Genomic DNA, 12,508 nt, shown 5'->3' on the forward strand with positions numbered 1-12,508 from the left:
AGCAGGCTATGCCGGGTTCACTCTAATCCCTGTTGAATATCTTTGTCAAGTTCTGCATTCCCTGCTGTGTCATGAGAAAAAATAGACCAGGTTTCAGTCTTCCTCTTTCTATAAGGAAGGAGAACTGAGAATGGGTGCTTTCGTGCATATGCTAAAGTGGGGAAATTATAGGGCAAAGGTTGGTGCTGAGAAAGGATTATTTGCTGATGTCCGCATGAACACTGAAATAGCCACAGCATACAGAGTCCTAATACTGTGTATTTTATATATATATATATACATATAAAAGAGATCCTGATAATTATTTTGGATCACAGCCACATTCATTAATTTTACTTGGGCAGATTGGTGGCTAAAGTGAATAGACTCATAACGCAAGACAAGAAAACATGAGAATTTTTTTTTCCAAGAAATTTCAGCAATAGGCCTACTGAGAATTTATAGCTTATGACTGTACTTTGTCTCTTCCAATTTAAGAGGACACTGGCATGCATGCACAGCTGTTTTAACAGATGTCATTATGACAAAAGTTATTCAGGGTAAACTGAATAACTTTTGAATAACTTTTTGTCGATTCCATGATTAGCTGATTTCCAGTATAGCTTTACTCAGGCTTCACTGTTGATTCATTCAAGTTCTACAACGATCCAGTTAAATGAACAACTGAACAGGGTTCATTTGTCAGGATAAATGGGAACAAATCATTCTTAATGAAGCACAGCCACTTGCAGGCATAGTAACAGTAATGCAGGGACGCTTCCTGGAGTTGTCAGTGTAGTTTGTAGTGCCACATGTATGTACAATTATTTCAATAGATATGTGCAATGTTCATTTATTAAGTAGATGTTAGGGTAATTTCATGACACAAATTCAGCCATAGGCAAAAAAAAAAAAAATCACTGGTCAAATTATCACAGTTTCTATCCAGAGAAAAAACATGGCAAATGGGGATCATGGCAAATAGAAGCCAAAAGCATGAGATGGGTCAAATAATATGACTCACTAAAAGGGCTGTAATTCCCATCACTTGTACACTAAAAAGTGGGTCAACTGTAAAAATATCATGGTTTAATTATATATGACACAGTTGAATATGTAGGATATGATGTGTAGAAAGCTGAAGGATAATTTTGGTCACTTAAAAAAATGACTTGGCTTCATGGCTGCTCTATATTTTCTAATATGCAAATGTTTTGGTTGAAATACCTACAAGATGGCAATGAGTGACATATGATTAATTAATTCTGCATGAATTGCACAGGAGAAATAAACTTCTCAGAGATGCGATCTGAAGTTAAAGTCGGGGTAGCAAGGGTTATGACAGTGGAGCAGCTGCGAAACTGTGCCACCCATGTGGCTATGACACTGGACGTTGCCAAGGGGCCATGGAAAAAGGCAGACTTATCATTTCATGACAGCACTGCCTGGTCATATCAGTGCATGTCATGATGGCAGCTTTTCAGGGGCCTTGTTCTGATGTCATTTCTATCCGGCCAATAGTAATGCAGGGGCAGAGTTTAGAGCTGGGGTTGGTGTATAGGACTATATAAGAGCTAATGCCACTGCCACAGTGTCTTCTGGTGTAAGTGGTGGGATTTGGATTTGCTGAGACCCTGTTAGAAGAGACTTATTCACCGTCTTTATCGGTAAAGTTCAAGCAATACTCTTATTTTACAGAATTTGAGTTTTGATATCTTGATATAGCTTAATTTATATTTGAATAGATATGGTAACTGTCTTTTAAATTTCAAGCTATTTATAATAATAATAATAATAATAATAAATACCTTTTAGATTTAACATTTATGTCATAGCATCTATATAAAACCATATATAAAACTGTATTGTCACGGTTACTGATATGAGCCAGAGGATCTGTTTAGTTAACAAAATTGCAGTTTAATGCCATAGTGTATGTTTTCTGTTCTTGCTAAGAATTCACTTGAGACACCATGAGTAAAGAGGCTGATATGAAAGAGGTGGAGTTGAACGAGCTGGAGCAGGAGAAGCAGTCGATGAACACAGACACGGAGAAGAATGGCTGCGTGAAAGTGAAGGTGCCGGAGGAAAAAGAAGTCAAATTCACAGGCCTGACTAAAGAAGAGCTGATGAAAGTAGCAGGCACCCCAGGGTACATGCTCTCAAACAGAGCAAGCATTTCTTATTGGGGCATAATTTCACAAACCATCAGCATTAGGACTACAATATTTGTATTGTTTTCCCTGAACAACGCACAAATTTCTACTGCTCTAAGTGACTAAACGCTTTAAACGCCATCTGTGTGTTGTGGGAGATTACTGTGGGGCTTTGTACAGCAGGTTCTCTAGCTTGGATATATACAAGATTCTTAATTAAATGCATTTGATTTGTATCTTTACATGTTTTTAATGAGATGTGAGATGTACACATTAGACAATTATTGCTGCTGTACCTACTGTAGGGTAACTACAACAGCAACAATGTCCTTATTGTCTAATGCAATGTTAATTCATCTTCATCATCATCATCATCATTAACATCGAGTTTACCTATTGGAGCTCTACACTCCTTACGTTGCTTCTGTCAGTACATTGTCCAACAGTCGTTTAAAATCTGCTTTTGACACCATTGTCCGTCTTATCTGCTGGGCGTCTGACCCCAACAGATTCTCAAATTTAGTCCATTTTGGTGATCTCGTGTTGAAAAGAAGCTGTTTCTGCAGTTCGTTATTAAGCATCCAACAAATGTGTGCCATGTATGTTAACTGCTGTTCAAAACAAAATAGCTTTATAGGTAGGGTCTCGGTTATATTGTGTAGGTCAACATTTGACATCCTGTAGCTCCAATCCATTTCCCCCTTGACAAGAGCACTTTGAAGATCATCACATTTGTACTTATCAAGGGCATTCTTGCTCTTTTAACCTCCCTTTACCATTTTAGGTAGGAAACCATGCCAAACTACTTCAATCTTGTGAATATCACTGGCAGACTGCTGCCACACCTATAAACTGTATAGTAGATGGGAACGAACACGGGCGGTAAGAAACTTCACTCGAGTTGGTAGATGGATGTGGTGGTCAGAGAGGACGTAGTTTAGCTCATTCCATTTCTGAAATGTGGACCTGATCTTCATACCAAGAAAATGAGATTCATCACCAGAGTTTTTAAATTCCACACTGTATATTGTAATAGGTCTGTAACAGGTCTGCACAGTAGCTATATGTTTGTATTTGTTTTGGAGAAAATATTGGACAACAACAACATCAGTAATCCAATAGAGCTGCCTGACTAGATTTACCAGCACAGCAACAGAACATGACAACATGACAAATAGGGGTGACAATAAAAATTTAGGTTCAGCCCATTCATGAGATAGGACAATCCCAAACTCTGGAAGAAGTATCTGTAGAATATGAGCCCAGTAAGTTAATAGACAAAGAAAAATGTTTGAGGAGATAATACTGCAATGTATGTGTTGGGATGGGACAAATAATTATTACGATGCACCCTTAATTTGAAACAAATTCTTGCTGTGTTCTCAGATGGGTGCGGACTCGCTGGGTCTTGTTGGTTCTGTTCTGGCTCGGCTGGGTTGGAATGCTGGCTGGGGCAGTGGTGATCATTGTTCAGGCTCCACGGTGTAAACCCATTCCTGAAATGCATTGGTGGAATGAGGGTCCGCTCTACCAGATATCTGATGTGAACAACTACCCTGAAGACATTAGCGGTATTGAAATAATGCTTTAACTGTTCTTTTAGGTTAAATTGACATTGTATTTCAGACTATTAGGTTTGCATTTTGCATAAATTTTTCCATCACAAAATTATAGTAGCTTTCCAGGGATAAATTAAAATGTTGTTTTTCTCTGAAGACGTTAAACTACAGTACTTCTCCAACTTTTCCTATGTTTCCCAGCAATCTTCTAGTAATCATTAAATCACTGAGGTGCTACAGAGTGTCCTTCAACCTTGATCCTGGAACAACATACACTTACGTTTACAACATAATGGAATATGATATTTTATAACTAATTCTTCTATGAGTGATAGTACGAGTTCAGTGACTCAGACTTGCAGAAAGTATGTTATTCCTATCAGTTTCAATGTAGTAACTATTCAGTTACTACATTGAAACTGATAGGAATAATATATACTTATGACAGCAAGGAATATAGCTTTATAACTTGAAGCCTGTTACTCAATAGGCTTCAAGTTGAGTAACTGAATAATAAACTGGCAGTTTAAGGTGGATAAAGTGTCGAAGTACCAGAGATCAGTTTGCTATAATACCTTACAGAAACCAAGCTTATATTTTGACTGTGGCCAAAATACCAGATCATTTCAGATGGAGCCCACTATGCAATTCATACTAACTTTATTTTTTCACAGTAGATTTGGTGGGGTGGTGTATGGACTCTATCAAAGCTATTTCAAAACTTGCCAGTGTCTTGTGACCCTCATGCTGGAGATCACATGCTGATATTGAGAAACTGTCCACAGTCTACTTCTTTCATCAAAAATTATTGCCTGCTCAGGGATTTTCATGATATTTTTATTTTTTTGCTATATCTCTGTTGGGTAATTGTAATGAAAGGCAATGGCAGTCACACCCAAGGAAAACTCAAAGACAATTAAATGCTTCTGGTGCTATATCAGTTATCAACCACAAAACAATTCTTAGTCTTTAAAATTTATGAACATTGTTGTAATAAGTGTGGTTAATTTTTGCCACAGGGCTGTGGTTTGGTATGTGGTGTACTAATTTTGTTCTTGTTCTCTTTGTCATCCCCCCCTTTTCTTTACAGGAATAGAAAACAAACTGGACAATCTGAACCAACTGAAGGTCAAAGGGTTAATCCTAGGCCCAATACACACTGTTCAGGCAGACCAGTTGAGTACACTGAATTTGGAAGTGATTGACCCTGTTCTTGGCACAGAGGAAAAACTGGAAAGCCTGATAGAAAGAGCCCGCAAGAAGGGTGAGGGTCACTAAATACTTATGACCCATCATGATATTGCTTAGAATCTCATTGCAGAGTGAAAGCATCTCCTGGGAGTGAAAACTGATAAGGTGTTACTTTAAATAGCATTGTGGTATATTTACTTGTTTCCATGTCTCTCTCAGGTATCTCTATAGTGTTGGATCTGACACCCAACTATAAGGGAAGGAATATTTGGTTCAACAATGTTCCTGCTCTTGCTGATCGACTTGGGGTAAGCATTAGTCAGAATGACAAATCTGTAGAATATATAAAAATGAGTAGGCAGCACGGTGGTGTAGTGGTTAGCGCTGTCGCCTCACAGCAAGAAGGTCCGGGTTCGAGCCCCGTGGCTGGCGAGGGCCTTTCTGTGTGGAGTTTGCATGTTCTCCCCGTGTCCGCGTGGGTTTCCTCCGGGTGCTCCGGTTTCCCCACAGTCCAAAGACATGCAGGTTAGGTTAACTGGTGACTCTAAATTGACCGTAGGTGTGAATGTGAGTGTGAATGGTTGTCTGTGTCTATGTGTCAGCCCTGTGATGACCTGGCGACTTGTCCAGGGTGTACCCCGCCTTTCGCCCGTAGTCAGCTGGGATAGGCTCCAGCTTGCCTGTGACCCTGTAGAAGTATAAAGCGGCTAGAGATAATGAGATGAGATGAGATAAAAATGAGTGAGCAAAATTTCAAATGCCATTTCTTGCACTAGAAAATATGACTATTGAATAATCTTTTTTTTGGGCGGCACGGTGGTGTAGTGGTTAGCACGGTCGCCTCACAGCAAGAAGGTTCTGGGTTCGAACCCAGCGGCTGGCGAGGGCCTTTCTGTGTAGAGTTTGCATGTTCTCCCCTGGTCTGCGTGGGTTTCCTCCGGGTGCTCCGGTCCCCCCCCAGTCCAAAGACATGCAGTTAGGTTAACGTGGGGCGGCCTTGGGCTGAGGTGCCCTTGAGCAAGGTACCTGACCCCTGACTGCTCCCTGGGCGCTCTGGTGTGGCTGCCCACTGCTCTGTGTGTGCGTGTGTTCACTGTTTCAGGTGGGTTAAATGCAGAGGATGAATTTCACTGTGCTTGAAGTGTGCATGTGACAAATAAAGGTTTCTTCTTCTCTCTCTCTCTCTCTCTACCAGAAAGCATGTACCTTCTGGCTCCAAAAAGGAGTGGATGGTTTTCTCTTTTCTGGTATAAACCAGGTTGTCGGTACTCCTACCTGGCAGTCCATCCAGGATGTTGTTCATTCCAACAACACAGAAGGGACGAAAAAAAGGTACAGTAAATGTGGCTGTAGAGACATCTTGTGGTTACACTGATGAATTTAAAAAAAAAAAAAATTAATCAGGGCTGCTAGTTCCCCCTGCTTGTATATTGGCGTTATAGCACATTCACAGTTAATCAACACTTAGTTTAGGGCTAAGGGTGTAGCACGTGTCCAGTCTCATAGGAGAAAAATATAAATTGGCTCAACAAAAGCTTTCATTTACAGAACTTCTTCAATACATCCACCATTTCCCCCTCAAAACACGAACTCCTATGAGTAGAATTATTTGGATTTGTTTTTCCTTGCTCTGGTACTAACCCCATTTCCAGAGAAGTTGGAATATTTTCCAAAATGCAATAAAAACAAAAACCTGATTTGTTAATTCATGTGAACCTTTATTTAACTGAAAAAAGTACAAAGAAAAGATTTTCAATAGTTTTACTGACCAACTTAATTGTATTTTGTAAATATAAACGAAGTTAGAATTTGATGCCTGCAACACACTCAAAAAAAAGTTGGGACAGAGGCATTATTACCATTGTGTTACATCACCTTTTCCTTTTAATAACACTTTTCAAATGTATGAGAACTGAGGATACTAATTGTTGCAGTTTTACAATAGGAATTTTTTTGTCCATTCTTGCTTGATACAAGACTTCAGCTGCTCAAAAGTCACCGTTGTCTGATTCTCCTCTTCATGATGCGCCATACATTCTCAATAGGAGACAGATCTGGACTGGCAGCAGGCCAGCCAAACACACGCACTCTGTCTACGAAGCCACACTGTTGCAGCCCATGCAGAATGAGGCCTGGCAGTGTCCTACTCCAATAAGCATGGACTTCCCAGGAATAGGCATTACCTTGATGGTAACATATGTCCCTCTAAAATCCCAATATATGCCTCAGTATCAATGGTACTCACACACATGCAACTCATCCATGCCATGGGCACTGACGCACCTCATACCATCACATATGCTGGCTTGTGCACTTTTCTCTGATAACAAACTGGATGGTCGTGTTCGCCTTTGGCACTGAGAACTCGACGTCTGGTTTTCTCAAAAACAAATTGAAATGTGACTCATCGGACCACAGCACACATTTCCACTGTCTTTCGGACCATCTGAGATGAGTTCAGGCCCAGAGAAATTGGCGGTGTTTCTGCATAGAATTGATGAACGGCTTCTTCCTTGTGTAATACAGTTTCAGGTTGCATTTCTGGATACAGCGGTGGACTCTGACAACGATTTTCAGAAGTACTCCTGAGCCCATGTGGCTATATTTGTCACATTAGCATGACGGTTTCTCAAGCAGTGCCGCCTGAGGGCTCAAAGGTCACACACATTCAGTAGTGGTTTCCGGCCTTGGCCTTTATGCACTGAGATGTCTCTAAATTCCCTGAATCTTTTCACAATATTATGTACTGTAGATTGTGAAATACCTAAATTCTCTGCAATTTTGCATTGAGTAATGTTCTTTTTGAATTGACTAACAATTATCTCATGAATTTTGGCACAAAGGGGGGCGGCACGGTGGTGTAGTGGTTAGTGCTGTCATCTCACAGCAAGAAGGTCCGGGTTTGAGCCCCGTGGCCGACGAGGGCCTTTCTGTGTGGAGTTTGCATGTTCTCCCCGTGTCCGCGTGGGTTTCCTCCGGGTGCTCCGGTTTCCCCCACAGTCCAAAGACATGCAGGTTAGGTTAACTGGTGACTCTAAATTGACCGTAGGTGTGAATGTGAGTGTGAATGGTTGTCTGTGTCTATGTGTCAGCCCTGTGATGACCTGGCGACTTGTCCAGGGTGTACCCCGCCTTTCGCCCATAGTCAGCTGGGATAGGCTCCAGCTTGCCTGCAACCCTGTAGAACAGGATAAAGCAGCTAGAGATAATGAGATGAGATGAGATGAGATGAGATGAGATGAGATGAGATGAGATGAGATTGTGGAATCTTCCAAAATGGTCTTACTTGAATATCCTATAAACTTTTCAGTCTAATTTTGCCTTTGTCCCAACTTTTTGTGTGTTGCAGGCATCAAGTTGTGATTTTGTTTTTATTTACAGAATACAGTGAAGTTGGTCAGTAAAACTATTGAAAATGTTTTCTTTGCATTTTTGTCAGTTAAATAAAAGTTCGCATCAATTAACAAATCACAGATTTTTGTTTTTATTGCATTTTGGAAAACATCCCAACTTTTCTGGAAATGAGGTTTGTACATCATGGTCTGTAAAAATATAAAAATATACATTAAATCTATGATTCTGGACTTATATTTATTTACTGGATATTATTTTACAAATGACATATTTATAATAAAACCTAAAGTTGAGTCTTATTTGAAGATATATTCTATACCTTGCTAATGCCTTTGTTCTTTCTTAGTGCTTTGATAGGTTCAGTCACCAACCAGGCTGCAGACAGTGTCACTCTGCTGCTGGAGCAGTCTGGAGTTGATCTGTTACTAACCAGCCTGTCAGTTTCTAACCTGCATGGGGTGCAGCAGGCTGAGGACTTATCCAAGCTCTCTTCCAACCACTCCAACCTTGCCTGGAGCCTTGGTAATCTCACTTCAGATTTTCCCATACGCCTCTACCATATGCTGCTCTTCACCCTGCCTGGCACCCCAGTGTTCCACAGAGGGGATGAGGTTGGACTGAAGAAGGGGGTAAGTACAGATAGGTAGATAGATATAAAAGATCTGGATTGGCTAACATCTCCAATGTAGATATGAAAAAAAAGCTACAGTGCTTTTTTGTTTGTTTGTTTGTTTGTTTGCTTTTTAATGTGAAGAACTTGCTTGAATGGGCCTTATTCTATGTAAATGTTTCTTCTTAGGAACCTGTTGATGAAATCTGGAACTTGGATGATCCAGCTAACGAGGACAATGAAACAGTAAAGGTGACTGCAAACATATTATTGCATTAGCTACTTTTGTGACTAAGATAGTTCCTTATTATACCTAACCTCAGGTTTACATTTCCTTTGCAATAATGATATCTCAGAATGCAGTATGCAAATGAGAACTCTCTAAAAAAAAAAGCAAAAAAAAAAAAAAAAAGCAGCAATGTGGTCTGTGACTAGTCTGACCAATCACAGATGCTCCAGATAAGGTTTTTGTGGGTGCCTTAATGATTTGTCACATTGTCATGATAATTCACAAAAAAGCAATATTGGTTAAATTAACGAAGGCCCATGATTAATGGATTCATCACCTTTTGTCAGAATGTAATTATATTATACATTATTAATACAATTTTTGAGAGTAAAATAAATTGATGACATCATTTAAAACGGTTTATAACAAGAATATGGGCTGCCGTTGTGTGTGTAATATATATATATATATATATATATATATATATATATATATATATACACACTGTATATATAATTGCTTACAGTAGGCTTTTAACATACTGTGACATGTTTTTATACTAAGTAGCAAGCAAGTGGTCAGTGGTCCAAAGGTATTATACTAGGTATGAAAAGGTATCAATGAATTATGAGGTTTACCAAATTATAGTGCTTGTTCTGTAGGATTAAACCATATATTTCTTCAAGCAATCCTGAGACTCTTTATAAATACAGGACCAAAAGAAGACTACAAGCCATTTAATCTGTTTGTCATTCTTTTGATCCCAATAACCTTCATTCATCTCTCTCTCTCACAGAATATAAGAGCAGAACGCAGAGCAGTGCAAAGCTTCTTTAAGGCTCTCAGTGACCTTAGAGTTAAAGAGCGAGCTCTGCTGCATGGTGAATATGAATCTCTATACAGCTCCAGCTCTTCATTTGCATTCCTCCGCCTGTGGGATCAGAGTGAACGCTTCATCACTGCCTTAAACTGGGGCAATTCCGCTGTCCGAATGACGATGACCAACAGCGATCTGCCTGCTGAGGCCCAGGTCCGTCTCAGCACAGATACAGAGAATCTAGCCGTGGACAGCATGGTGTCTTTGCAGAACCTGGAGCTCAAGGCCAAACAAGCTGTTTTATTGTCCTATCCTTATGCAGGATAGGAACATTAGCAAAAAGTAAACACAATAACACAAGGCTCCTTTTCAGAGTAGAAAGCTAACATTAAACAAGCTCTGTTTGTTCTCATTGCTATGCTCCTTTTAGTTTTGGGATATGGAAGATTGCAGTGTCTATTTTAGAAATTAGTTGCCTCTAGAAAGTTTTATTTCTGTTCTAATACTAACATATGAGTGAATTTATTACCCTGAAACAGCATTATTACAGCTGAATAGGACAGTCTAGCTTTGTGTGTGTGTATGGGCCCCCATGAAAAAATAAATGCAAAAACAAAAAATAAACATTGCATACAATACATATGGTGTCACATAACTGCTTTGTGTCTGTCTCTCTCTCTCTCACACACACACGCGCATGCAGAGTCTTCTCGAATGTATATGTAGATGTTTTTGATTTCTGTCACTGTGACTTTATATAAAGCACTGAACGCGTGTGTCTTCTGGCCATGTGCCACCTGCCGTTATTTTACAGGGCAGGAAAAGGAAGAGTATAAGTATATACAGGTGTGTCTAAGTATGTCATACACACCACTATTCTGTACTAAATAAAACTCACGTACTTCCTCTTTCCTTAAGCTCTTGATGAAAAAGCATTTTCCCCCATACAACAATCCATACTACAACATGTTGGCGGTTGCTAATTAATTGTCCTGTTTCGTTTTGTCAAACTGTTACCTCACTTGTATGATGCTTTCACTTGCATCGTGGTAACAGATTTGTATTAAGACCCTTGATGCAGAACTAAATAAGTGTAAAGCTGTTATGCCTTTTACTGCATTGCTTATCACTTTAGACAATGATCAAGATCATAGCAGCTTTTTTTTTTTTAACAGTATAGCAATGCTATAGAGCTACAGTATAACAGTGTCAGACACTCTCGAGGTGTACATATCTGCCCACTTTCTTTTTTTCCTTTCCATTTCTATTCTTTTAGAGCCCTATTTTCACAGTTTTATAAAATTGTAGTGTGTGTGTGTGTGTGTGTGTGTAGTGGCAGGTATGTAGCATTCACATTTCTTCTCACTGATAAAAGAAAAAAAAAGTCAGTGGTTTGCATTTCTCAAAAAAAAAAGTGGTGAATTATACTGCATTTATTAGGCCAGAAATCTTCTTATAAATTTCAGAATTTTAATTAAGCTTTCAAAAACAATGCAGGCAAGTATTATTGATATGGTTTATATACGCACACAAATTTAATAAGCAAAAAGGGTTTACATTTGTAAAATATTTAATAATCAATATAATCAAGGAACAAATAAACCCAATGCTCAGGATCAGCTGTGTAATAGCATGTAGTATGATAACATTCTTACTAGTTCGTATCATCATCATAGGCTGTTTCTGTTGTTTCTTAAGAAAACTGGTAAATGAGTTTAATAATGAATGCTAAAATTTCAGAATGATGTAGAAAAATAATGAAGGTAAGATCACTATAATTGGGCAAAAAACAATAAGGCTTGCCATAAAAACTTTAGTGTCTCCTAAAACACTGTCAAGCATCTTCAGTCAGGTGACTGATGGAGTTGGAATGCTGACAAAATTCCTAGTAAAATAATTCATAAATAAATAATTTAAGATTATTTTATTACTTTTTTTTGATGGAAAACAGGCAGCAAATGTATTTAAGCCATTTGGGTCCAAGTTTTTTGCATTCATCCTTTCTGACTGGTGCCAAGTCTGGTCACTAAATTGTATACAGATAAACGGTAGCTAAAATATTAAACAAACTTAAATTAATTTATGATTCTAAATAATACTAAATACTATAACAAAAAAATAGAATTACAAAAAACTCCCTATGTTTTGTCATAAACTTTTTTTTTTTTAAACTGGTGGTGAAAAAGCTTGAACACTGAAATAAATAAACTTTAAAATGTAAACTTTCATATTAAATTTGCCTCATGAGTCTTCTGAACTGAGCAAAACTGAACTCCTTTATTAGGGATAAGTAATTCTGTTTGCTGCTGTACGCATAATGTACTGCGTTCATCACGAGCATGAAGATTTATGAGAACATTCGGCATTCCTTAAAAAATAGTTTATTTAAATGATTCAGCTTTAAAAGTGATTCCCTAAGCAGATCAGATGGAACTAAGATATACGTTTACTTTTGATCTCTTTGAATGACCCTGAATTTTACATAATTAAAAAAATATATTTTTTTAAATGACTGAAATTGAAAATAATTCATTCATTTAGCCCACTGACAAATACCTAATAGTGGGACTTGAGTTCCAGACACACCTATGAGATGAGATTTTATTCCAGTTA

The 12,508-nt window shown here is 38.5% G+C and overlaps 1 protein-coding gene across 1 annotated transcript; it reads left to right on the top strand.

The window, feature by feature from the left end:
* The first annotated feature begins 1,557 nt into the window (after window positions 1-1,557).
* On the top strand, window positions 1,558-10,533 carry LOC132898055 (amino acid transporter heavy chain SLC3A2-like). Its single transcript, XM_060939815.1, has 9 exons — window positions 1,558-1,646; window positions 1,936-2,131; window positions 3,522-3,706; window positions 4,785-4,958; window positions 5,105-5,193; window positions 6,081-6,217; window positions 8,586-8,868; window positions 9,039-9,101; window positions 9,875-10,533. Exons 2-9 carry the CDS (start codon window positions 1,953-1,955, stop codon window positions 10,220-10,222), a joined length of 1,458 nt encoding a protein of 485 aa, XP_060795798.1. The 5' UTR covers window positions 1,558-1,646; window positions 1,936-1,952; the 3' UTR covers window positions 10,223-10,533.
* The last annotated feature ends 1,975 nt before the right edge of the window (window positions 10,534-12,508 follow it).

Source organism: Neoarius graeffei, chromosome 1, assembly GCF_027579695.1.
Source record: "Neoarius graeffei isolate fNeoGra1 chromosome 1, fNeoGra1.pri, whole genome shotgun sequence".
Lineage (NCBI taxonomy): Eukaryota > Metazoa > Chordata > Actinopteri > Siluriformes > Ariidae > Neoarius > Neoarius graeffei.

Excerpts from the sequence above, each read along its gene's own strand:
- LOC132898055 (XM_060939815.1), top strand. The coding sequence starts at position 1,953 with ATGAGTAAAGAGGCTGATATGAAAGAGGTGGAGTTGAACGAGCTGGAG. Across the intron at positions 2,132-3,521 it reads AAAGTAGCAGGCACCCCAGG|ATGGGTGCGGACTCGCTGGG; the intron begins GTACATGCTCTC and ends CTGTGTTCTCAG. Across the intron at positions 4,959-5,104 it reads AGAAAGAGCCCGCAAGAAGG|GTATCTCTATAGTGTTGGAT; the intron begins GTGAGGGTCACT and ends TGTCTCTCTCAG.